Genomic DNA, 27,207 nt, shown 5'->3' with positions numbered 1-27,207 from the left:
CTCGCTGGGCTCGGTTGAGAATTCGTATATAGGAAGGTTAGCATTAATTGATTCGTACAAAGGAGGTTCTACTGCAGTTAAGATTTTTCATTGAGAAACAGTGTTCTTGTAAAAATTTCGTCCCCCCGTACGAGCCGCGATTTATGAGGCCGTGTGACCCGAGCAGTTATGGCTGGGAGCCGAGAAGAACTGTAAAATACTATGGTTATTTGTGGAAGCGTGCACTCTCGTGCGATTTTTGCCTTCGCCTCTCTGTATACGATTCTTTTTCGCGAAGCCCTCAAAGGCGAAGGGGCTATACGTCTGCCGACGATAGCACGGGATCTGTTCTGTCGGGAACTCTCGGCCGTTCCTCTCCGCCCCCGAAGTGTATCCCGGCCTCTTTCCGCTTTCGCGTTAACCCTCCGTCCGCTATCACCTAACCGTACCCACCTATACTGCAAACCCTCGCCGACCCAAACACCATAGCGCTACGCCGCGCTATCCAAGGCCAGCCAGGGTCGCCTAGCTAAGTCGCCAAAAGCTTCGGCTCCCCGTGGAATTTAGCTTCCGTCATGCCGAAGACCCGGCGTATTGCGTGGCATCCCCTAGTGTCGGCGTTGCACTTCGATCCGGTGGGATTCAGCCTCGTAAAATTCGATTTGCCTAGACAGTGTGACACTTCACCGTAACTCTATGGCATTTAAGAACGCGCGAATCGTCCAACCATCATTAGACCAGTGGTCCTCAACCTTTTTTGTTTTCCTTTAACACTAGATTTACGAGACCCGTCAAAATGACGGACTCGATATTTTTAAATTTACAATTATCAAGAGTGCGAGGACGCATTTGAGAAGAATTGTTCAATAGATTCGTTTCTATCAGCACATATTACAATAAAAATGGCCGAAAATCTAAATAACTACAATTTTGTTATTTTTACAACGCAATCTAATGTTCCGTAAATGTAGTGTTCACTGTCCCCATCTGATGGCTTCAGTCACTTAACTGTACCATCTCAATTTCCTACGCGTTCCATAAAATGACATCTTAAAGGAGAGTCGTTTGACATCGAAGAAGGCATTGAATATGAATTTATTAACGTTTCGCGGTTTTATCGAAGTTTGAAGGTAATCTTGAGTTTTTACGTTTTCGTGAAAATCGAGTCTGAACATTCGGCGAACACGCGCGCCATTGAATAGTAATCGTGCGACGCGTCTGTTCATGACCTACCGATTCTACTTCGCATAAATGCTAAGCAGGCGAACTTCACGCATTCTCAAAGTCGATTTTCTCGAAAACAAAGCGTTGTATGAGCAAATGTTATTCCACATTTTCGACTCATTTGTTTGTGTAGAGTCGCCTTCTTTTCGGCCGTACCACTGGCAATACTGACAACACTCGAAAACCTACACTGCGCGGTGTACGTGAACCTCCGGACTTACAACTGATAAAAATTCGTGAAATATATTAACATTTCTTCGTAGATCAGAGCGTTCGAATAGAAACGTCCACGGTATCTCTGTTCCCGGCGCGGCGTTGGATATCGTGAAAACAGTGTTAACTCGGATTTGGGAATTCGTGGTTGGGACCATTAACTCGAAACTCTCCGGTTATTTTATTCATCGTGCGACAAAACTAGCCTGTTGTTAGTTGCTAATCGCAGCAACAGTCCCCGACGCAGAGTGCTCCAGGTCCGCTCTCGTTTCGGGCGCTTAATCCGAAGACGATTTTGCAACTTTCGCGGTGCTGCGGGGCACGGGGAAGAGGGGTTGGGGGGTGGGTGAGAGGGTGGACATTCGCAGTTTCAAAAGTTATAACGAGGACGCTTTGACTTTTGATGAGAATCGCTCGGACAACGCTCCGACCCTGGCCCCCGTTACGAAAATTGAAACGGGCTTTCCGCTAATTTCCATCGTTCCCCGTTCGATCGAATCTTATCATTTTATTCCGGTTACCGCCGTCGCCTATGTGTCGCCGCTAATTAACTCCCTACGTATGCTGTTCGCAAGTGGCACGGCGAAAAGGGAGGCCGACGGTTCGCGCGACATGCTCTTAGCGTCAGGGGCGACAGAAGTCCCGTAAAGCTGGCTGGTCTAAGCTACCTTCATCTATTACACGTCACCGGTTTTATCATCTTTCGATCGACCCGGGACAAAAAGATGACGACCAACAACGTCGCTAAAAACAAAAAAAGAGAAAATGCAAAAGCGATACGCCGCGATACAAATGGTCGGGTATGGGGTCGAGAGCCGGCGTGTGTGCGCGCTGCGTAAACTCATTTACATGAAAAGAATGTAGATCGTTCAGGACAGAGCAATTTAGACGATCGCTATACATAACTCCGGCGCGGCGTATCGGGCCGCGTTTTAAAAGTAGACAGCTCGCTCGACTTCCGTTAAATCGCGCTCACAATCAGTCGTTGCAATCGACGAATTGCGGTTGTGCCGCCCCTGGGATACTTTCGGCCCCGGGGGTGCAGAGGGGAGTAACCGGTGACTCCCCCTCCTCTACAGGCGAGCCAGCTTGTCGGACGGGCAAGTTCGCGAAGTTGTATACGTGCATACATCTATGCGAGCTGTCGGCTGTGGAAGTCGAGTGGTCGGTCGGTGGAGGGGGGCTGTGTGGGTGTGCATCTTCGAATAACCGTAATCAGTGTGCAGAATATACGAATAGAACGTTCGAACGTGTGTGTGCTCGCGTAGGCGTATAGTGCGACGATCGGTCGACGGCGGCGTTGCGATCGGCCCCATGCGTCTGACGACACAGACTCCGCGCATCCGTAGCGCCATCGCGTTTCGCTCTCGGCTACTTTCTCGGCACGGTGCGGTGCGGTGCAGCCCGTGATCAGGCGACGGCGACAGTTTGCCCTCCGTGCCTGGACGGGGCGGGTGTGATATTACATTCGTCGTTGCGCCGGACCACGTTCCCGAGGCTCTGTCGCGTGAAAAATATACAAAGTGACTTTTGACAGTTTCCGCGTTGCCGTTCCGTTCGTTACCGATCCTCGTTCTCCCTTGATCCTCCCGTGCTCGAACTCGACACATGAGGAGAGGAAAGTCGTCCAAGCCGGATCGGAAGAGGACGACGAAACAACCAGCAGCAGGACCGGCAGCCGATCGAGGAATGCGACCGCGCGACACCGCTGTCCGTAATCGCACGTCGGTACGCGCGACACATATCACGCGATGATCCCCGAGGTGTTCCTCCCATCCGTCTTGACTACGTTACACGTGAATTCTCGCCGTCCCCTGTCCGATAGCTGTTAGTGTGTATTGTATACGGTGGTGAGAGCGAAGTGTTTCGCGAGTCCCCGGTTGCCTGAAATCAAAATATTACCAACCCCCGGGCGAAGGGAAGAGAGTTAGTTGTTTTGGTTGTTTTGTCACGCGCGATCCTCGCACGGATGTCATGGGTGATGTGTGCAAGCTAGTTAGTGACCAGCTCGTGGAGGATACACCCGCGGACAGAAGAAAAATCGACCTGACCACACCGCTCGCCGAGGTAAGTCTCTCTCGACTTATCTTCTCGTTAGTTACGTTCACGTTGCCCTGTGTTTGTCATTCGTTCATGTACTTACCGCGTTCCGTGTCCCCTCTTCTTCTTCTTCTTCTGCTGCTGCTGCTGCTGCTGCTGCTGGAGCCAGTCTCTCGAAGGTTAAGGATTGGATCACGGCCGCAGGCATAGTGAGAGAGAGAGAAAGGGAGAGGGGGTATCATAACGGAGGATGAGAGAACGAGAGGAAAAGAGATGAACGCCATTGTGGCGTATCAATGCTTTTCGTTTTCTTCCTATTCTTCGTCGCTGGCTGTCCTTGTCTGGACCGTGCCCGCGCTTTCTCCTCGGCTTTGTAGCTATTTCTTCCTTTCACCTAGTTACACTGGATAAAGAACTTGCTGTCATTTCACTCGTTTTTCTTCGTACTATTTGTCTATAGCTCTTTCGTTCTCTTACTCCGTCTCTGTCCCCGTCTCCGCGGGGAAGATGACACCACGGAACTAGCGGTGAATAGAAACGACTAGCGTGTTTGGATGATACAATCATAGACTACATTTTCTTGGTGTTCCATTTAATGGATGCAAACAATTTTAATGTGGACGGACCAAGCAGGTTTCGACTACTATCTCCGTGGTTTACGGAAAGAAACTCAATTATTAAGAAAAATGGCTAAAAATTTGGGCAGCACATTCTTGATTATTTTAGAACGTAATGTAAAATAGTCACTTTTAGTGCTCCGTAAACCTAGTGTTAACCCTTAGCACTCGAATGGCGACTGTAAGGCGTCACTAAAAATTGCTGCATCATTATTCAAAATATTCTTTACATTACTGAATTTGTTTGTATTTAATGAATTACTAAACATTTCAGTATTGTACAAGTAAATTGCACCAGGTTCGTACGTATAACATGAAAAAAAAAATATATAGAAGGGAAATATTCTAAGCTGGAAGGAATGTTTCGTTTTGGAGTTAAAATAGCTTCGAGTGCAAAGGGTTAAGACAAATGCGTGGTAGAAACGTTATGATTTGGGACGGTATAATAGTCAGATAGTCAGATATATTTGGACACTGTTAAAGAGCGAATAAATAAACTTGCCACTAGAATTATTGGTACAAATTTCATATTTTAACGCGATGTGTATACAAGAAATTCCATTTGTGCATACTAAATGAAAATTACCAAATTAAGGGCTCGGTCTTCGTAGATTCGCGATAAGGCAGACTGACTACATTACCGTCAAAAAATGGTTTTACGTGGCTCAAGTTTTCGTCCTTACATAGGAATATTTTGTCGCTGGTAAAGGGCTCATTCAAAAGAGGAAGGTTCACTATAGTGCGCGCTGGTCAGGAGCTGCCGAGATTATGCAGATATTTGCTAACATAAGCGTTAGAAGTAGGCCAAAAATTGAATCCAAGCATTTTTCTGCCATTGGATGAGTTTTCTGGATGAAATCGAGAGCAGCGCGCTAGAAAATATCTCCAGCAGCAAATTGAGCTATATTTTGTCTTTGAATTCATAACACTAGATTTACGGGACCCGTTAAAATGACTGAATCTAATATTTTTAAATTGCGAATATTCAGATTGTAAAAATGCATCCATGAGCAATTATTTAACAAATTGATTTTTTCTTTGGGTATATATTATTTAAAAAATGGCTACAAACTTTATCGATACATTCATGTTATTTTTATAAAGTAATGTAAAATAGGTCATTTTTAGTGCTCCGTAAACCTAGTGATAATATCGATAATACAGAGGAAAAAATCTGACAAGTATAGTCAGAGACTTGAGACCCGTCGGATCAGGACCAAGACGGATCTTAAGTCTGTGTCTGAAGGCTGCGAATGGAAATTATTAATTAAAAAGTCGCGTGGCTATCTAGGGGCCCTTAATAGGGTGTCCTATATTTTTGTTCTCGACTGCGATAACGGTCGCGTTTAAATGTTGCGTTCGACTCGCGTGCACAGGGGTCAGAGATTAAGCCGGGATCGTCTTTTTTTTGGCGCGATCGAATTGTCAGTCGCGACGACGCGGCGGAGAGCGGATCCGTCGGTAAAAAGACTGCTCGAAAGTGTCAAACTCAGCTGACGTAGAGCGTGCTCGAGATATTCGATACGATTCATCGATCATCGAAACGGGCGATGTTTCGTAGCTTCGAACGAGGGAACGCTCTCTCCGTTCTTAACTTATTTTTCAAATTGCTTTTCTCCGATGGTTTTCTTTGTAAATGTGTTTTTCTTTTCTCACAAGTTGAAATGTTTAACCCTTTGCACTCGAGTGGTGACTCTGAAGCACCACTGGAAATCGTTGTGGCATTATTTCAAAGAAATTACAAAAAATATTACGAAATATTTTTTACATTACAAAATTTCAATTCAACAGATTACTAAACATTTCAATATTATACGTAGAAATCAGATCGGTTTCGTATGAATAAAATGAAAATATTGTAAGACGGAAGAAAAATTTAGTTTTAGATTGAAACTAGCGCCGAGTGCAAAGGGTTAATAAAAGGTTATGGAATTGTTATGATTTTCGAATTGTTGCCGCGGGCGAGTCCAAGAACGTTCTTTAAATTTGTTGATCGTGCGGTACAATATACAGTTACATATTAAATGAAACATTTATTTGTTCACTTATAATACGAAATAAAATTCATTGTTTTATTTCGGAATTAAACTTACCATCGACAATTGTTTAATACATGATGGAGTTTAATAGAGTTCAATAAATAAAAACAAATATATACGTTTTTATATTTGCTCCACGTATTCGACGAGCTTTATCATTGCATTTGTCTTCATGTTCCGGACTGAAAATGCGAATAACAATTACAGACGATTGATTTGTTTGATCGACTAATTTCTGCCGGGGAAGTAGATTCACAGTTACATCCGTAAGGAGCCCTCGAATCTATCTGGAACGCTTAATAAAAATGTCTGCATCCACCGTAAAAAGAACGTCGGCCTAACCGTAATTCGGTGTATTTATCGGCACTAATTTAGCAGAATAACAGCGTCGAGGCAATTCGTATCGCGGTAGTGTCGTTTCTCGTATTTTCACGGGGACGGCGATATCATTTACGTCTCCTAATCGTTCATTATACGACATTACTCCTCGATCCTTGATTCCCCACAATAGAGTACGTAGATCCCGGCACGCGGTGTACGTTCGTGACCGGTCGTTCAAAAAGCGATAACTCTCCGGGCAGAGCGTAAAAAGGCATAGTATAATAGTTTGCGCTAAGCGATCCGAGATTGCGAGGAAGCATGCGAAGTATCTCAAGTGGCCGGAGTTATTCGAGGCTTACGATTACGTTTTCAAATTACTGTACTCCGTTTCCTCTGGGGTGGTTGTCGCGCGAGAACAGAATGCGAGAGAAGAGAAGAGCGGAGCCGTCGGGGGCGGGTGGCAGGGGGTGGTGGTGGTCCGGGGGAGAGAGATCTTGTTTCTTAACGGCGCATAATAATTATCGCGTTGTCGCATACCGGCGTAGCTTCAAGAAGTTTATTATACCGGCGGAACGGAACAGCCCGGGACTCTCGTTGAATATTCGACCAGGATGGGGCGGGGGCGGGGGCGGGGGCGGGGGTTGCATTGTGAATTCCGCGGAGCGATCGTCAAAAATTGGACGGGCAGGAACAACGCTTCTCGCCCGTCACTCGGGGAACAACCCCCGTAATCCTGCCGATCATATATTAATCTGGATGATGTTCGGTGTTCGGTTAACAATAGCGCGGGATTCGTCTTGCGTTATATCAATATTAATTGCCTCATCACCGTGTTATCGGCACCGCGGAGAGTTCCGCCACGCGGTAGGAAAACGTGTACTCGAAACCTCGGGGCCACCCCGGCGAAGAATGTTAATTACAGGGAGGACGATAAGCATATTCAATCAGCCTCTGTGTGTGTGCTCGCTCCTCTTCTTTCCTCTTTATTTATTTCTTTTTTTTTTTTCTTTTTTTGCCCTCGTATTCCGAATTAACGAGAGCGCCGCGCGGACCGTTTGATCAACGCGAATCGAATATTCTCGGAGGTGTTCGCGTCGAGTGCCTTGTAAAAATACAACCGGGCGAAATTTGCGAAGTGCAAATACGTGATCCGTATCTGCGCTACGCCGGCAGCGGCCATTTATTCGGCAGAAGTGAACGAGAGCACCGTGTATCGCTTAGCTCGGTGATAAACACGTACGCGCGGTTCTGTTGGACCGTATACAGTGACCAGATAACGATTCACCCGGTACACGTACGTATCGTATTACCGAGTCCGATACAACTTTTCGGACAGTGATAATATGATCCACGCTTATTAAGCCACGTCCCCACCGACTGACTCTTTCGCGCGACGCAGGCTGCGTTGAAATACCGTTTTTTCTTTTCTGGACGTAATTCTACATACTCAACAATTATAGGTGGTACGAAAAAATGTTTCAGACGAAAGTGGTAGGATATGAAAGAGGAGTACATGATGATTATAATTGCTTGACATTGCAGTAACCTTGAGAAGCTCCGTGGAGATTACAATTGACATTTTGAGCGGACACCTGTATTTTTAATTATAAAATAGTTGGCAAATTTACAGAATTTGTGAACGTTGATTTATTATTTTCAAATTACATAACACAGGAATATTTCTGTTTGGCTTCTGTTTCTTATGAACAGATGTAGGACATTTTTACTTTGCATAACAACCTGCAGTTCAGTTATTTGTCGTTGCACTTTCGTACAAAGGATTCTTAACGAAAAATAAATTTTAACCAATATGGTTGCATGTATTTAAAAGGTAGAACTAGCTTTCCGTGATTCTGTCTGCGTTTCCAAATAAAAACGAGCTTTTTCAATTGAAACCGTAGTTCGAGTAAAATAAATACAAATCGTTCTTTTATTTAAATAAAAATTGATTTCTATTCCAATTCTGGCGGAACTAACGGGAGAGAGAGAAAAAAACACTCGCACGACGTTCGCGTAATTAAAAGTAGAAAAAATATACCATGACGTACGACTTCAATAGTTTCGACTTACGAGGGAACAACAGGAATTGATAAATCGATATCGCTGAACAAGCCACGGCATGTTATAGCACTTGAGGTACTAAGTAAGGACATAAACATTTTACGCGCGCTACCTCTCGGGTACAACAGAGAAAACCATCCCCTTAAGCTGACGTTAATCAGTCCTATATTGGCGTACACCTTCCTGAAGAGGTAATTAGAAAAAGATAATAGACTTTCTAAAAATTATTTGCATTTATCGACTTTCTCTATTGTCACATAACAAATTTTCAAGAAATTAACGTTCCTCTAACATAGAGCATTAAACTCAATGTGAAAAAAATAATCCGCTAAAAACATTTTACATTTGTCCTGCTTATACTCTGTTCATAGAATAAAATGTGTCTATATTTTAACTTTTTTCCATATTTGTATTTGAATGTCTTTTATTTTGCGATGTTCTTTTTATCTTCAGATCTATATACAGCCATTTTTATTTGCAAATTAAACAAATCAAATTATTTCCGCTGGTCTGACGCGAACTCTCTGAAAGGAACACATACACGAGGATTTAAAACATTTAAATTGAAAAAATTCATGTTCTTTTCGCTGAAAAATAGCCGCAGCAAAGAGATAGTATCGCAGCAGAGTAAAAGCTGTAATATACACGTGGTGATAAAAAAAGCAGAATGTGTCCGTATCTTTTACTGTTTCGTTAGAGGCGCTTAGATGGATTAAATTTACCACACCCTTCTCGGAAAGTATCGCAAAGAGAAGTGGAACTATCAACGTGTGTTCATAATTTAATTAAAAATACAGAAACAGCTAACATTTATGAGATCGTTCGAAAGGAAGAACCTATATCAAACTCATATCATAAAGAATTATAGTGCCAAATTGCCTTTCATGTATTCTGTGGATTGCTCTATCCGATAACACGCTGACAAAATGGTTCTTGTCTCGCTCATTACTTCCAGTACGATAACATTACCATCGACGTGTCAATACGCGAGGTTCCCTTGTTACTATAATTTTTTACAAAAATTTCTCATTTTAACACTACGTTTCCGAAGCACTAAAACTATTTTCCATTACTATATAAAAATAACAAGAACGTGCCACCCACATTTTTGGCAATATTTTAAAAATGATATATACCCAAAGAAATAAATTTGCTAAATGATTTCTCACGTATGCAGCCTTAGAATCTTAATAATTTTAAATTAAAAATACTAGAACCCGTCATTTTCACGGCTCCGGTAAACCTAGTATTATATGGTGTTTAAATAAAAGAAAATTGAAGGAAAGCCTAAAACTTTCGCGCACACCTAACATATCTAAAATCTGATAATCCATTCAGATATACATTCGTTCTCATGCTTTTCTGTGGACCATCCGATTACGACGCGCGCAAAGCAGCAGAGCGATAGAACGAACATCTGTCCTTTTTCCGCTTCATTTTCCTTCGTAGATCGGCAGCTGCATAGTTCTCGACTTTTTCTAAACACTTGTGTGCTCTGTTCAGCCAACAGCATGGTATTAATTCATTTGACAGTGACTGGCACAGAGTGAGTACGCGTGTATCAAACAATTTGACAACTTCTCTGCACTCTTATTGTCAATCTAGATTATGCTGCCAATCGATCTGTGGGCCGAATTAAAAAAAAAGTCTTTGGCTAAAATACGTGTTACCCTTAGCAATTGTACACGTTGATAGGGATCTATAATTTTTTCTATTCGGTATTACAAGATTCTAGACGTTCCAAAAGTTTGAAGTCGATAGCTGCCGTAGACTCCGAGAAAAAGGAACACAAAGTTTGCTTGTTTTCTGTGTACTGAAAAAAAAATGGCTTCTCCCCTAAAGCTCGCCGGTAATTACTCCATAATACGTATAATTAGTCGAAATTCCTGGGCAGCAGCCACGCAACTTTCAAACCCGTTGAAATCAGCTGCATGATACGAGAGGTCGTTGGAAAAAGTCGCATGATCAGAAAATCCAGTGGGGCTCGCCTCCGCACGAAAGCGGCGCGGTATGAACGCGGCTTTAGATTTCGAGACGTTTTCTTATCAGCTGCCGAAGGCCTCGCGCTTAACCGTGAATTAGGTTAACTGGGACTAATTTCTGCCCCCCTACACGCTAACACCGGGGATAATAGAATTAACGCATGGGAAGGGCTCCCTTCTTCTTTTTTTTTTCTTCCCTCGACCCGTTCCCTCCCGGGGGAAAATTACACCTGAACCTCAGGGGTAAATAGAAATGAAATGGAACGAAATGATGGCGTATTATCTCGCATTAACGCACGCAGTGGCACCCCACGGGGACGGGGTTGGTGCGTATGCCGCGCGCATATGTCGTTTATAAGCTTTCCGCATTGAAGATTCCACGTTTAAGACCGCACATGGCGCTCTCGTGATTGTCACTCGCGGGACCTTTGTAACGCCGGAATCGTAATTTTCGTAACGCGCAATTAGCGACCGAGAGCCGGCAGGTTGCCGCCCATCTGTTTAAAGGACGTTGAAAAATTACTCTGCGTTCGCATTTTTATACGAGGAAACCTATTACATTAATAACCAACGGCTAGCCTATTATGTAGTAGAAACCTTTAATCGCGTACACCTTACCATTAAAGCGACACCGAAAATTAACTGATCAATTTGTATTCACTTGTAAGAATGACAAGACCGAATTTATCGAGAAGTTATACTATTCTTTTTATAAAATACGTCGGAAGAAACGAGCCCATTTATTTTTCGATAATCCCGTTTGTCGCGATTAGTTCAACGATTCAGTGATGCGCCGTTGTAATTTACGGTTTCAAATGGTAATATAGATGCGTTAATAACATGTGTACACAACACGGTTATTCGACAGCATCGCTACTATTCATCGTCGAAACGTTGCCTGGGGAAGATTACCGATAGTGTATTACGGAGCAGTTTATTACGAAGTGGCAGTTTAATCGTAAGACTAATTAAATTATCTTACGTTAGTTGTTCGTCAACCTACACTCTGATAATCATTCGCATGTGGGTTATAAAAGTGGGTGTGTAAAGCGGGGATACAGAACGCGTTGATATTACTCGCCGAATATTAATTTGTAATGTTTTTTCCACTCGTACTTACATATGTTGCAAACAGATATATTAATGATATTGGAAAGCTTTTTTTCCAAACCTTATCGTATGAAGCTGCGTTTATAACCAGTAATTAACAAAATTTAATACTGTATCAGATTCGGGACATTGAGATTGGTTTCAATTTTTTCAATGAAATGCAAAGAAAATGACTGTGCAAGTAATTAGTTATTTCTGGCTGTAAAAGAATCTCAAAAAATCCTGAGATACTTATTGAAGTCTCTAATTCAGCGTACAAGTTAAACGAAATGTTTTCGAAATGTTGAAGGAAGAAATTAAACAAAGAAATTCTTGATCCTAAACGACCCATAATCTTAGCGGCGGGTTAAATTTGTAAATTTTTATTTTTTCCATGCTTGATAACTGGATCTTGTTTATTTATACAATTATAACAAGGTGTCCCCACGTAATGGAGTTTCAAGAAATCCTTCGAAAATTGTAAATCTCCCAATTTATGAGGTATCTTTTAATAAACAATACCTCTGCTTACTCAGTACATTTTACAGGCTTTCTATGTTATTGCAATCATTATATGTACACCTACCAGCGGTAAATATTTTGTTTGGTGAAAATTGTAACCTCGAATCGATTACAAAGAAAACGTTGACCATTTTGAAATACAATACCGGAAAGCGGCAACGAATAAAATTCAACGGGGCTTTTCGAATCTCCATTGTTATTGTTTTTCTGTCAACACGTGAAACGAATGTTTTTATATCATACATGAGGTTTTCTCTTACATATTTTTTTTCTCTCTGGCAGACTTCGCTCACGCAGTTTTCGACCACGCAAAAAAAAAAACATCGAATGAAGATAATGCTTGAATGGACAGACAAATACATTTGCAAAATTACTGTGCCTTATAGACGTGGAGTAGTACAAAAATATGAGCAAAGCTTGTTGAAACGAATTCATTAACAACCGACTGTTGTTCAAGTTGTTTTTTCCTTCAGTAATTACAATTCTATTGAAAAATCGATTTTTCATTCTATACCGATTCATGTCTGCCAATTTATCTCTCAATTCTGTACAAATAAAAAATAGTATTATACATTATATTTCAATCAAAATTATACATCGATAATGTACTTTTGAATTTGTCTTACAGAAAAAAACAAATGAAGTTTTCTTGAACGCAGTGAAAGAGATTGTATATTAAAATTTCAAAAATTGGCGTAGCTATGGTGCAGCGAATTGCAAAATTCAAGCTTCTTGGTACCTATCGAATGACGCCGTATGAATATTCTATCCCGAAATTTTTAAGTACTGATCATTGAAAGTACTTTCATAAGAGATTCGGTGCTCTTACGCCAAGATAAAGCCTGCAGAAGACATATTGCCTGCTTTGCTTAAATTTAGTCCAAATATTCAAAATACCTGATTACATTTCCTGAATTACTTACGGTATAATTATATAAATCTAATTGTAACAGAATCTAAATGTTCACTTTGGCGACCTCACCATTTGCTTGCTTAGAATACTATGCCGAACTGTGTGCAATCAGTCAAAAACTGTGCAATCAGTTACAAATATAAAGTTTGCATTTCAAATGTCCTTTTTCTTGACAAAGCTATGTGATTTGAGATAAACATAGTTCGATTACATACTCAGTGTTCCGATTCCCACGCACGAGAGTTCAGTTATCTAGGATCGACCTTGCGGCTACCAGGAATTCCTGAAAAAAAGGTACGTTCTGTTTCAAGTGAATGACCGCGCATGACCCCTTAAATGATACAATTACGCGGTCATTGAACAATCCACTCGGCAGGAAGCTTACCTTTCCCTTTGGTGTAGCTTTCCATAAATTAGGTGAAAATAGGCAAGCAGGGAATACTACGGTATCCGCGGCTACCGGCAGCGTGCATGCGAGAGTCAGCCTACCTACGCTACGTGTCGAAGTGCTTGCCGAGGACAAGCTAGACCGGTACTACCGCTTTTTCTCCTCCTTCCTCGTTCCACGGTCTCTGTTCTCTCGCGCATACACGGTGCTCTTCGCATACGTATCCATACGTCGTATACGGAGAAAAGGCCCCGTCCATTCTTTCTTCGGCAGCTCGGTCTCTTTTTCAATGGTTGCTCAGCCAGTGTGCAGAAGCTCCCTCGCTCCGTTCGCCCGCTTTCCTGCAACACCCGGGGCATAATAATTATCGCGGAACGATGATTTCGTTATGAGTTCGATATCGCGGATGCACTCCGCTGCACGCGCAACCAATATCGTTGTCCTCGAAGGGTAACGTCAAGATTGTACGCGCTTGCTTTCGCTGGTACGCTTAAACTTCGTCTTATCGACTTTGAACGTATCGTCTTTGACCCGTATTCGGAATGCCGAGGCCGAGGATGCTGCAACTTTTGAAACTGTGGCATTATTGCGGTTACCATTTCAACTAGACGCTATCTTGATTCCGCTCCAATCGCGATTTGACCTTGAACTTTTTCTTCGACTGGATCAGTCCGATCTCGGGCACCAGGGGAATGAAGTTGAAATTATTAACGCGGTTAGATGGTATTCAAATTAGATCCTGCCAAATCGCGCTATAGACACCTTTGTATGTATGTATTGTACGTATTCATATTTTTCGCCGTTCTTTTGATCACAACAATACGCGAAGAAATTGTTGAGTGATTTCTCGTAGATGTATTTTTCGAATCTCAGTGATCGTAAATCAAGAACGTTAAAACCCGTCGTTTTCACGGGCGCCGTTTTAACCTAATGTTAAAAAATTAGACGTAACTTGCGAAACAACTGTTTAATAACCGAGGCTCCGAGATACACCGCGCGGAATCAAATCCGAGGCAAGTTTCCCGAAGAACTTATGTTTCTTGTATTCCCGGTGGTTACGATAAACTTCGCTAATGGGGAAGCCAATACCGAATGAAGATTTATTGTCGGTGAGTACGAGCCGTCGCGTTTATGTACGTGCATACATATATACATACTTGGTGCCAGCGAGTCTGGAGACGTCGTCGAACGCCGATGAAAAAAGGAGAATTCGAAAATTTCAGATGGAAGTTATTAGACTTCATCAATATCGAATCCGTTCGTCTGTGTAAAGACTTTGCTTTCTCCCATTTCTATATTGGTTTCTCCCCAGACCCGGCCATTGGCCCGGGGTCTGAGGGCTCTGCGCGGTCTCATAGCGAGTAGGCAAGAAAGAGCAGTTGAAAAATTTGAATAGCTGAACTCCTGGAGCTCATAAATCTGGAACAATTTCACGATAAAGGAATTCCTCTCTTTTCTTCCTTTTCCCATCGATTCGCCTTTTTCCTTGCTCCACGGCCGGTTTAAGTATGATTCTGGCCGTGCGGACGCGAGAGGGGCATTCAATGCGAGAACTTTCGTTTGTTTTATAATGAACGATTGATTTCCGAACCCTCCGTTCCCGGTGGTGGTGATGGTGGTGGCATTTCAATTCCTACTTTCGCTAGGATCTTAATCCCGCCATGAAAATATTTAGTGGCACCTCCTCCTCCTTCTCCCTCCCCTGGATCAATATTCAGTCGAATAGCCTGACAGTTATCTGTCTCTTTGTTCCGTTTTAATTTTTGGCACGGACGGGCCGTCTGAAAAATAAAACACCGGATATATCTTCGAGCAGTTAATATAGATTCGGAAGGATATTCGATAACGCGGTGGCATTCGCGCCACGCGAGAAGACATAAATTCTGAACGCGCGGGAGCACCCCTCCCGGCGCAATCCCATTCGCGACATCATGAAGAGTATTCACTTTCTGCGCGGACATAAATTCTCCGGCCGAATATTTTCCTATTTACACCAATTCTCTGGCCTTCCGTCGGTTTAAACGCGCCGTATCTACAGCTCTTTCGAATAATCCCGCTGTGCGAGGGGCGAGGACGCCATAGGAACGCCGACTGTGCGCAGCTGCCTGCCGGAGCCGGTGCATCTACACGGATCATTGTAATCTCGGATAAACTGCGTTTTGATAAACGAGTGTCCATCAGGGAACGAAATACCGTGGCCTTGTAAACGCGCCGGGATTTACGGCGAGTCGCGGAAGCAAGTCTAAGCACCCACCATGACTCCTCGATTAAATCCCTCGATGAGAGACCGTGATCAATGTTGCACGAGAAACGGAAATCGACCGATCGGATATCGCGCTCCGGTGATCGTGGATTTTTCGATTGTCCGCTGACCGATTTCACCATCCTATACCGGGCGGCGCGTCGGTGAATCGGTAACAGTTATACAGGGTGGTCCACGCAATTGTTTCAAATCATAACTCCGTTATTATTGCATTTACGAGAGAATGATAAAGGAGAAAGATAAATGGTTCGAAGAGCACTAAAATATCTCGAGATCTAATCATTTCTTTGCCATGGTACCCTAATCATTTTTTACGTAGAATGAACGGAAGAATCGATCTGTGCAACAAAAAATATGCATTTCAATTTAAAGAAATGATGCAATTGTTAATTGCACATGCACTGCTGCATCTAAACAAAGATTTAAAGGCCTACAGATGTAGTGCTCTTCGAACCATTTATCTTTCTCCGTTATCATTTTTTCGTAAATGCAATAATAACGGAGTTATGAGCTGAAACAATTGCGTGGACCACCCTGTGGAAATAATTGTGAAAGTATAATCGATAGCAGTTCAAAAATTCATTTTATGGGATCACAGTATTACTGCTATACTTCCCTTTAACTCTATCTCATCTAGTAACCGGTTTTAGATTGTTTTATATAATTTGTTTGTTGGATTCCGACTTAAATGTCTCGAATTTTTATTTGTACTTTCTCTGAAATCGGTTTGCATTATCTTGGGTCCTGAAAAATACAGGGTGCGTGCATTTCCTATCTACAAAGACGATATGAAACACATAAGTAAAAAGCACTGTGATGCAAATTCAAACACGCGATACACGCTTATAGTGTGGCCAGCTTATGACACAACGCGGCTGTTCTTGACTACACATAAATTCCCGTAGTGCAAATAGTACGAAGATAATCAGAAAGGTAATCGTAGAGGTAATCGTAAAGGCAGTCACAAAGGCAAATACGAGGATGGATATTGTAGGCATAAGGGCGAATTCCATTTCTGCTTTCTACGAGAACGATTGAAATCACTTAAGATTAGATGGTTTTCATAAAAATCGGATAAACCATATAAACTCTTGTTATAGTTTCATTTTTAAGGGATTCATTTCATTCCTACACGAATAAAGACATGCAACACGTGTTGTATTTTCAATTTGTAATTGTTTTCAACGAATATGCAGGATACAAAAAATTCCTGTTCAACTAGTACTGTTTTCTGCTTTTCAGAAAATGAAAGCCTCTTACTCGCACGAAAAGGTGCGAAATAAAACGTTCGGTTAATACATTGTATATTATAACAGCTTTTTTCGAACAGAAATTGTTCACATTAGTTACGAAATAACTACTATAACAGTTTCATTCCACCGAATTATAATTTTATTAAACCGAACAGTTCTTGATTTCAACATGGTCTAATTGTTCAAATCTGCTTGTCCCAACTTTTCCAAAACAGAGTAAACATCACTGTTTAACTATAAAATTATATTCTACTTCCAACGAAAATGTCTGGGGCAAAAGTTTCGGTTAAAACGTTGCATTTTAGAACAGATTGCTCGGAACAGAAAACGTGGTAGTCATAAAATTGCAGTTATTTCCTGACTAATTGAACATTTGAGCAGTTTCGTTCGATCGTTGTTTTCCACGGTGAAAATACAGAATGTAGAAAGGTAGAACTTATTGAAGTTTCGATGTCGGGAAGAAAATTGGCACGTTCAATTATGACGCGGAGGCGGCTGTCGATGCGTCTAGTCTGGACGACACGTTTTTTCGGACTACAGCTTCTCTTTTAGCTCACCTTCTCCTTCCCCCCCTCCCCCTCCCCCTTCTTCTTTCATTTCACCCTTTTCCGGGCAGTGCGGCGCATGGAAGCGCACCTACATACGTACATACAGTGCGTGCACGTCGTTCTGGGAGCTCATTAATGTTTTCAAGATGGGGACGTGGCCCCTTTGACCTTTTAGAAAACGACTATACAGACGAAAAAGCAAAGCACGAGCAAGTGGAGCCCGAGGAGAAAAGTAAAAGCATGTCTGAAATCTCTGAAGGACACTACACGCCGCACTTTGACCCCGGCGCGCACGCAATGAAAGGGTACGTTTCCTGAAAATACTAATGACTGATGTTGCCTCCTTAATTAAGATGTGTCTCGTTACTGTTTTCCGGCTCCTGTCTGATAATATTTCGTGGGAAAGTATTGTGTTCAAAGTTCCTGGAACAACCCTGCCGCGCGCAACAACGTCATGCTCGTTTCAGTATAATGTCACGTGTAGATATTCATTTCTTCTTTTACTGAAACTAGTTTTATGTAATAATAAACCTAAATGTAATATGTAATACCACTAAAAATGGCCATTTTGGCCATTATAACATGAATATATTTAGTCAGATTTGTAGCGGCTTTTACCATAACATTTGCTCCATGTATCGAATAAATTTCCTACAAACGCATCGTTAAAATCCCAATGATCGCAAATTAAAAAATTTGAAACCCGTCAATTTGCTGGCACCCACAACTCTATCGTTAAATGTGAAAAGCTTCGAGTTGTTAAAAGAAACGTCAATAAAACAAAATGGATACCTCCGGCCCGTGCACTGGAGGGTGAATAGATTGCAGTAAAAATTGATTTTCAAGTTTGGTAAAAAAATGGTGTTGGTCATACATGACCTACGTTGCAATCAAAGCGTTTAAAAAATACGCAATAAAATTGTATGTACCGTGTTAAAAAGTCCCGGAACTTTTTCTCGCCGTGATTCCTCCGTCTAATAATTGAAATTTATCGTCCGCAGGGGGTTCGTCGTATTTTCCGTGCGATTTGTAAAGTAATCTGCGACGCGCGTTCCGCAACCGGGATTCGTTCGTCTTACGTAACGTGTTCTGAAGATACGGCGGGAATTCCGTGGAAACACATTTTTCTGCGGCCCCGTGCCCGCGATATTAAAGTTCGACAGGATACGGACGAGTTTTTCGCATCTTTGAATGCCACCCGCTGCGACCGCGCCATCCAGGTACTCTGTCGCCGGGACACGTTTATTTGGCCCGTCTGCAAACGAATTTCTCGAATATCTCCTCGCTGATGTCACCCCCTTGTGTCTGGATGGCTCGTTCTGTAACCCTGCTTTATGCGCCGGAACCTGGCGTGAGATATCTCGTATTTCGATCTCGAGCGACCGCAAATGTCCCGCAGCGTTGTTATTCCGTTTTCTCGTACCTTCAGTGTTAGTGCCTGGCCGCTCGCGAACACCGGGACCGCGGGATGTCTCGAAAGGATTGTGCCGGGCTCCGATTTTCTTCGGCGTACGAAAATAAAGACAACACGAAGCGTTTGTCCGATCCCCTCCCCTCGCGCGTCCCGGATATTTCTTCTGCACCGGGGAATGACAATACGCGCTTAATTCGGTTATTCGAGCACTTCGTACGGTGCTCTATACCCCCCGTGCCATATATCGATTTTTCGCTTAACCGGTGCTGCCTCTCTCGCTTTTCTCTCCTCCTCTTTCTCTCTTTCTCTCTCCCTCTCTCTCTCTCTCTCCCTCTTTGTCAGATAAGTCGTGTTTCATGCGCGACGTTCCCTCGATTGCGACGACTGTCGCGTTCCAGCGCGGATTTCCGTGTTGTCGGACGTATATCGCACAAATTAAGCGGTCCATTCGGTGCGCGGATCTTTGAACGTCCGAACAACAGCGTTCCCGGATCGATTATCCAGTCCGCGAGCGGTAACAACCACTGCCAGTTTGCATCTATCGTCATAACCACGGGCTCTATTGGAAAGCTCTATACCGGCCGGGAAATCGGTGATTCCGTACGAAAAAAGTAAGCCGGAAATGTAGGCTGCTCGTTTCCGTCCTCGTCCTCGAGGAAATCAAATTTTTCGTCGAAGGAGATTCCCAGAAATTGTTTCAACCCTTTGCACTCGAAGCCATTTTAACTCTAAAACGAAACATTTCTTCCGACCTAGAATATTTCCCTTCTATACACAGGGTCATCCGTTTTTAAACGGCCAAACGTCAACCAGCTATAGAGGACCCGAAATGGAACAACTTTCACCCCTAACACTTTTTTTGATTCGAAGTTATTTCGTTCAGTCTCCACGGCGTGCCCCATGTCAAAAAAACCAAGATCCAAAGGTTATACAAAAAAGTTGACTTAATAAAAAAGATGCCCCTATTTATTTTAAACCAAACAAAGGAAAAATCATCAAGATACATAATTGCAGTCCTAATATATTTAATTTAATAAGTGAACGCAAAAAATGACGGGTTTTTGCAATTATCTAAAAATCAAGAACGAATCAAAAAAAGTGTTAGGGGTGAAAGTTGTTTCATTTGGGGTCCTCTATAGCTGGTTGACGTTTGGCCGTTTAAAAACGGATGACCCTGTATATATTTTTTTTCATGCTATACATACGAAAATGGTGCGATTTACTCGTACAGTACTGAAATGCTTACTAATTTATTAAATACAAACAAATTGAATAATGATGCAGGAATTTTTAGTGCCGCTTTACAGTCGCCATTCGAGTGCTAAGAGTTAAAACGTACGGTGAACGATCAATTTCAACACCGCGTGTTTCTGTATTTTCCAGACTGTTCATTCAAATTATTTACCCAAAAGCAACGGTAACACGATAATTTCTACGTTTTGAACTTGATGCTTAGTTTGATGTTCACTGTAAAATATATCGTTACGCAAGAACCGATTCCGAGTGGAGACTACGCGACGCAATCGAGAGACGTCATTCTTTATTTCTGACTGCACCAATCGTTAGCGATTCCTCACAGCAAAGAAAACGAACAAAGTTAATGTTATCGTCCGACTAACGAAGTTAATGTTATCTTCAGTCCAACACTAGGCTCTGCACCGAGCGAACAGTCGTAAATCGTGTTCTCAAGCTGACGTGTTTCAGTGTTTCCGATATATTTTGCAATAAGCATTTTCTGGATATTCTAAAACGAAATTCAGTTGTACAAGTTGTTTTAGCAAGTTCTGAAATAGAAGATCAGCTGAACGAGAATGAATGATTAACACTAGGTTTACGGAGCACTAAAAGTGACTATTTTACCATTACTTTACAAAAATAACACGATCGTATCTATCAAAATTTGTGGCCATCTTTTTAATAATATACAGGGTGAGGCATTTAAATGGGAACACCTAAATATCTCGGTTGTTATTAGTCGTACAAAAAATCTCCACAGAATAAAGTTGTACTGTTTCGAGGGGCGAATTTGATGATGGTAAAAATTTTTTCTCGAGGTCATTTTTTGACAAGATTTCAAGGTCATTGTTATTTTTTTAAACGGGATCATATATTTTTATTATCGCTATGTGATAGCCGACGTCAAGACGAATCCAATGATCTGTAATATTATGACCTTCGTGTGACCTTATATCCAAAGAAATCAGTTTGTTAAATAATTCCTCATGGATGCATCTTTGCAATCTCAATATTCGTCAATTGAAAATACCAGAATCCGTCACGGTTCCTTTGGTACTTATCACGGAGAGAGCAATCAGTGCTGGGGAATTTCTTGCTGGGGAAGTCGACGGCATTGGCGGAGCAACAATCGCAGTCGGAGGCATCGGAGGTCGTCGTCGTCTATGCACTATTATCCGGCGTGAATGGTGTAACGGTTTCAGGTTCGTGATCGGTATCTCAGGTAAGGCAGGCGATTGTCTCCGCCTCTTTTTCGCCTCTGCCGGCGTTCTTTGCTCCCGCTCATTCCACGACTGATTGGGAGCACATGCCACCTATAACACGGCTGTCTCGGCTGTTAACAATTTTGGCACGACTCCCTGGAGGCGGCCCTCGTGTCCAGCTTCTGGCCAGACCTCCCTTTTCGTTCATTCGTTTCATCCGCCTCCACTGTTGCGGTCCGACGTCTACCTCGCTACCCAAGTTTCTCTCTTTCGGCCGGCAATACAAACGTTTGATACGTGCGCAGGTATGCTGTCTGTGTGCACACGTGTGTATGCGCGCGCGTGCGTGTTTGTGTGTGTTCCCAGTGTTTACGAGGTGGCTGGGGATGTTTCGAGTAATTTCATGTGTTGTTTCTGGACGTCATCGGGCAGTACGTGAGGAAAATGTTCGAGAAAGGTTATTAACGCTTTCGCAGCTATAAAGAGCAGAAAGGGAAAGAGAGAGAGAAAGGGTTGGTGTATCGCGATATCAAGGGACACATTTGCGCAAACATTCTGACGTTGTTCAATTAAGGCATTAACCGAACAAGCTCGGCGCCGTTAAAACTTGAACGCGTTTAAAAATGCCGTGTAGTTGTTTACGGAGGAGAGGAGACGTGCACTTACGCGCGAGCATTGCACCGTGTATATGCATAACGAATGTGAAACCTGGCCGGAGTTATGACTCCTTTTTATGCAAACATGAATACACGACAATCCGCGTTCATACATTTGCAAGACTCGGCTGTTCATCTTTTTTAATAGAACTATTTGTTTCCTTTGCATCGACTAATTAGTTCCAGACCCGCGTGCAAAGGGATTTCTATTTTTGAAAGTGCTTGGTCAGAGCCGAGAATTTTGCAACAAGCAGAGGTATCGCAGAAGTTTTACTAGGCGGACATGTCTATGGTCAGCATTACGTTATGTATCATGTATATTTTTGTGTGTACACGCGACGATGAATTTTTTCCTTTAATAATTTTCAAAAAGTCGAAAATACCGTAGGAACGTTCTCGAATTTTTCTGTTCGCCCGTTTTCCTCGTGAATGCATAAACTAAGCATGAAATAGCAGTCCACTAATTAGCTTTGCTTCCGTTTTTTCTAACGTTGGAAAATTGTTTCGAGCAATTAGTTGCGGTGTCGGAGGAAATCGAACCGTTTTGCGAAAACTATGGAACGAAGTTGTACCGTTTACAGGACCGTTGAATTTGTCCTCGTTAATAGCTTCGAAAAATCTCCGCGAACTTATAAAATGCGGGATGCGATGAAGTTTAGCGTAGTTTTTCTCTCTGCCCTCGAATCGCTGAAACCAATAACGGAGGAAACGAAGTTCCGTTTAATTTCAGTTTCTCTAAACTGCTCTATAAAAATGTAAATTTTTCGAAAGTCCCGCGATCCACGAATCAAAGATATCAGCGTGGGTTACGAAGTTAACAAAGATAAATTAAATAAGATAACGCAATCACGCCGAGGAATGTATGACTTACACCATGCCTTGCGCAACCCGTTTGCTCGCCCGTGACCGATCTTCGCGTTACGATTCGGTGTAGCAAACTGGATTAGCATAATGATCGTTATCGCGAAACAAATAGGAATTTCTGGTGGTCGAATCAATAAAATTTATATTGTAGAGCATCCGCTTCTGCAACGCGGATTCGCACGGTTCGTTGCACGTCGTTGGAAAGTGTTTCCCCTATAGTTTTTGTTTTTCGATTCGAGTTTCCACACGCGTGCGCGCGCGCATTTTCCGCGGGCCTTGCGAATCGCTCTGACGCGATTACCGTTTATTCCCAACAAATGCGAACAGTATTATTTACGGTTTGATTAATCATAGTCGCGGCAAATATATAAGCCGATAAGATAATTACGGGCACGTCTGCAATATCCCGCGTGTTGTTTCGATACCTATCCTCGGTATAGTAATTGGAGGGCGTGTTTCTAGGCCGTCGAAATTCACTCGCGCTCCCCGCAACGGCACGCTTCGCGATCGCGTTATAAATTAGTTAGCGAAACAATGGAGCCGCGTTTCCAACGGTTCGATCGTTCTTCGCTCGCGCGTGCTTCTGTTTCTGTGTGCTTTCTGTGTGTTTTTTTTTGTTCTTGTCGTTTTTGGAAATTGCGAGCTCGGCGGATCCGCCTCGTAACGCGAAATTAAATGGCCGGGGAACGGCAGGTTTTACCGTAACTCGCAGTCGACCAAAGTTTCGAGTGATTCATGTTACGGTTCCACAGATAATGCGACTCAAAACCGTCACGTCCATGCATTCCGACGCGTTGATACTCTCAGCTCCCGAGCTACTTTCCATAAGCACGCGAATGCTCTCTCTCTCTCTCTCTCTTTCTCTCTCCGAAAAACTTTTTACTCTTCGTCCCCCGGAGTTGAATTTAGTTAAAACTTTGAGACATTAGTCCGGTTTTTGCCGGTGACCCCGCCACCCAATAACTCGTGCGTTTCCAATTCTCTGGCTGGAACATTTCATCTTGAAGTAATTTTGTTTAACGATCTCTCCCGCCAGCGGGAATCCCCAAATTTTCGAGTATTCTTTCGTTCTCTTTCGTTCGTTCTTACTTATCATTCGTCGTTCTCTCGGAAACATCGATCTTCACTTCGGCGAAGAACAGTCGTTAACCTTTCGTGGCCACCGAGCGTTTTCGATCTCTTATTCGAAGATCTCCGCTGGAAAATATGTAGTTTCATTACCGCAGGAACTCGGCACTGCTGCGGACTCTTATGGAAAATGAAAATGATCTGCGTTCGTTGCGAGATACAGGAGTTACATGGACATTCGCTTCTTTTTCGAATAATTTCAGTCGGTTGAAAGTAATATTATTTCATCTCAAATGTTTTCACTGTTCTCTGCAGTTGATCTACTCGTTTTTGTTGTAAACGCGTAACATTCCCATTACTATTTTTTAATTCGGGAACATGTTTAACACTAGAACGACCGGAGCAGTCAAAACGACTGGTTCCTAATTTTTTCTTTTACAATTACTGAAATGAACCTCTTCGTTGAAGCACATATTACAATAAAAGTTGTATCAAGTCTGAATGGGCACAGTCTTGTCACTGTTACAAAGCAATATACGTCAATCAATTTATTGCTCGGTCGTTCTAGTGTTAAAGTGTTTTGTGCGACATTAGGATTGTATTCGTATTCGATGCAATTGTAAAATCAGTGTTACACGTTTTGAAGATTGTTAGGACATTTAATTTAACATTTAATAAATCACTATTTGTGATTTACATTTACATTTAATAAAGTAAGGACATTTAATAATGTAATATGTTAAAAATTGATAATGGACGTCGTTGCGAGCCTCCGACTCAGGATTTTAAGCATTTACGTAATCCGAGGCGAGAAAGGATCGAAAGGATCGCGACTACCCTTGAGCGGAGCTTAGTTTCGAAATGGGAAATCGTTTTTCGGGCCGTTTGATTAAAAAGTATTGGATTAAAAAGTTTCTTCTCACTTAGCCCCGGTATCGATGGAGCGTGCACTAAGCCACCGGGCGATATAAAGTTGGTGCGTGACCCGATGCAACCGATTCTCCCCCGTTATCTTCCGATACCCTCCTTCTCGGCGTTCTCGAGGTTAGCTGTGATATAACCGTGCACCATCTACATAGTAGGTCACTGCCTCTTGTTTTCCACGAATGATATTCGGCGTTACCGTGTCGCTAACCTCGGCCGAAACTGCACGGAATTAGACATTGGCATTGTTCCAGCGTAACGACTTCATCGTTCAGCCGCCGCGCCGCGCCGCGCAAGAAAATATTAACGGCATTACTCTTAACAAGATGACAGTAACTCGACGACGACTATTTGATCGGTTTTTATCCTGCGACGGACCTTATTCCACTTCCAGAAAAAGATTGACCCCGGGATTCTACCACGTAGACATTTATAACCGAACTACGGTGCTTTATGGAAATCACCGTTTTCGTGGATTGTTTTGCAAAGGATGGTACCGAGGAAACGCTTATTTCGGTGGCTGGAACGTTTCTTGGATCGCGGTCAAGTGAAAATGCTCTTGACTTTTCATCACGTGTATTTTTCTGGTATTTTATAATCAGTTCTGCGCTCTTAGCACAGTGTTTACTCGATACATGTCCGAAACACGGGTCCAGCCAGAGACATAGATCGGCCAGGAGGATTCTGGGACACTCACGGGGCATGCCCCGCCGCAGTGGGACTTTTATCGGCTAGGCATTTCGGACATATACACGGCGAATCACCTGAACGTTCGCAACCAAAGAAGCTTTGTTGTTTTTCAAGATACGTCAAATGTCTTAAAGACGCGACGCCATAAAAATAATTGTTTTTGGGACACCCTGTAGCATGTGCAAATTGAATAGCACGTGCTATCTGATGTTCGGAAGATATGCAGTATATTCGTTAAAAAGACGAGCGAATATACGAGCGGCAATAGTTTACAATTGCCTATAAATGACACAAACGTTCCTCTTGAAATAAAGAATGCTTTGCACGCACACACACGCTCGTGTTTCCTCCGACATTACATTACACGCAACAAGTGTAGGTATGACATAAAGAATAGTTTGGTACCGGAGCATGCACACATCTGCAAACGATAAAATCTAGTGATCTATTTTTTGGCTTCGCTTCAAAGAGTTCATTTTGTTGCAGGCAAAATATCGCGAATACCGACGTAATATTTCTTAAGTGATACGCGTCGAGGAAATACGATTCGTTCGAGTTCTATTGCACGCCGATTACGAAGAATTCGATTAAAAATAATCAGGTTGGAATTAATGCATAGACGATTTTTCCAGCGTGTAGAATTTTGTTTTATAAAATACGCGTACGTGTGGGAGATAGAGAGCTAGCAAACACACACAGGTCAATATTTCCACGGGCGACTAGCGAATGATGATATTCAGTAGGACGATAAGCTAGATTGTTATAAGCCACTTTGTGCCAGTAATTGATGTCGACTGTCACGAGGACGTATGTATGTTATATCAAGATAATCCGAAAGCCAACTTTTTAACAGCTTGCAGAGCGCGAACGGTAACTGTACACCTACCTCGCTCTCGTTAATCCCCGGATATATGGTTTTTATTCGTTTAATCGAGTAATAACGTAGCCGCTTTAACTTTATATCATTAAATCGTCAAATTTAAGTACTATATCACATTCTGAATTTAGTGTTTATACTGTTTATACTTAATATTTTCATACTCGTGAGGAAATATAAGTATTGGATTGTAACAGAAATACGCTGGGCTACTCGTGTTACGACCATACGCGGCGCATTCTCTTGAAACTTCATTTTGCATCTAATGAGAATCTTGGAACCTAAAAGACACAACCGAGTATGCTCGTACGTTTTTCAATCAAATTTTTACTTTCTCAACTTGAACCAGCATTGAAACACCATCCCGGTTAGGTTACGGGGACTAACCTAATTCGGTGACGGCGTAGTTGAGAGCAATAAAATTAGCGTGGTCGGAAGAAATCCTTTAACGAAACTATGATAAGGATACTTTAATGAAGAAGCTTAAAACGAGGTCAAAATAGTGATTTGAGAAATTAAAAAATACTGTCGCACTATTTCCAGCCCGTTAACATTACGAGGAAGAAAAGCAAATGTCTATTATATGTCGAAATTAATACAGACAATTTTTATTAAAGATCCGCAGTCTACTAATAAAAGATGGACACACGCATACGTGCACACTGAACGAATTAACTTTTTCACGAAGGAACGAAAGTGGCTAGAAATGTTCATCAGCGCAAACAGTCTAATCGGGACAATGATTCGACCGATTCAAACGTGGAAACGATGATCCATTGTAGACGGTAATGAACAAACATTACCCCCGCGTAATACATACTAAT

At 42.4% G+C, this 27,207-nt stretch overlaps 1 protein-coding gene across 2 annotated transcripts in view; it reads left to right on the top strand.

The window, feature by feature from the left end:
* Positions 1 to 2,514: 2,514 nt before the first annotated feature.
* The window catches only part of LOC143358319 (uncharacterized), a 418,334-nt gene continuing 393,641 nt past the window's right edge, over positions 2,515 to 27,207 (top strand). The window contains exon 1 of one of the 2 annotated variants that reach the window (XM_076795371.1): positions 2,515 to 3,483. In XM_076795371.1, the coding sequence (XP_076651486.1) occupies positions 3,391 to 3,483 (93 nt within the window). In that variant the 5' untranslated portion in view covers positions 2,515 to 3,390. The remainder of the gene's footprint in view (positions 3,484 to 27,207) is intronic. The other variant, XM_076795370.1, reaches the window with a different exon arrangement.

The sequence above is a fragment of the Halictus rubicundus genome, chromosome 10, assembly GCF_050948215.1.
Source record: "Halictus rubicundus isolate RS-2024b chromosome 10, iyHalRubi1_principal, whole genome shotgun sequence".
In the NCBI taxonomy this organism is placed as follows: domain Eukaryota; kingdom Metazoa; phylum Arthropoda; class Insecta; order Hymenoptera; family Halictidae; genus Halictus; species Halictus rubicundus.
This window is presented reverse-complemented; position numbering and strand designations above follow the sequence as displayed.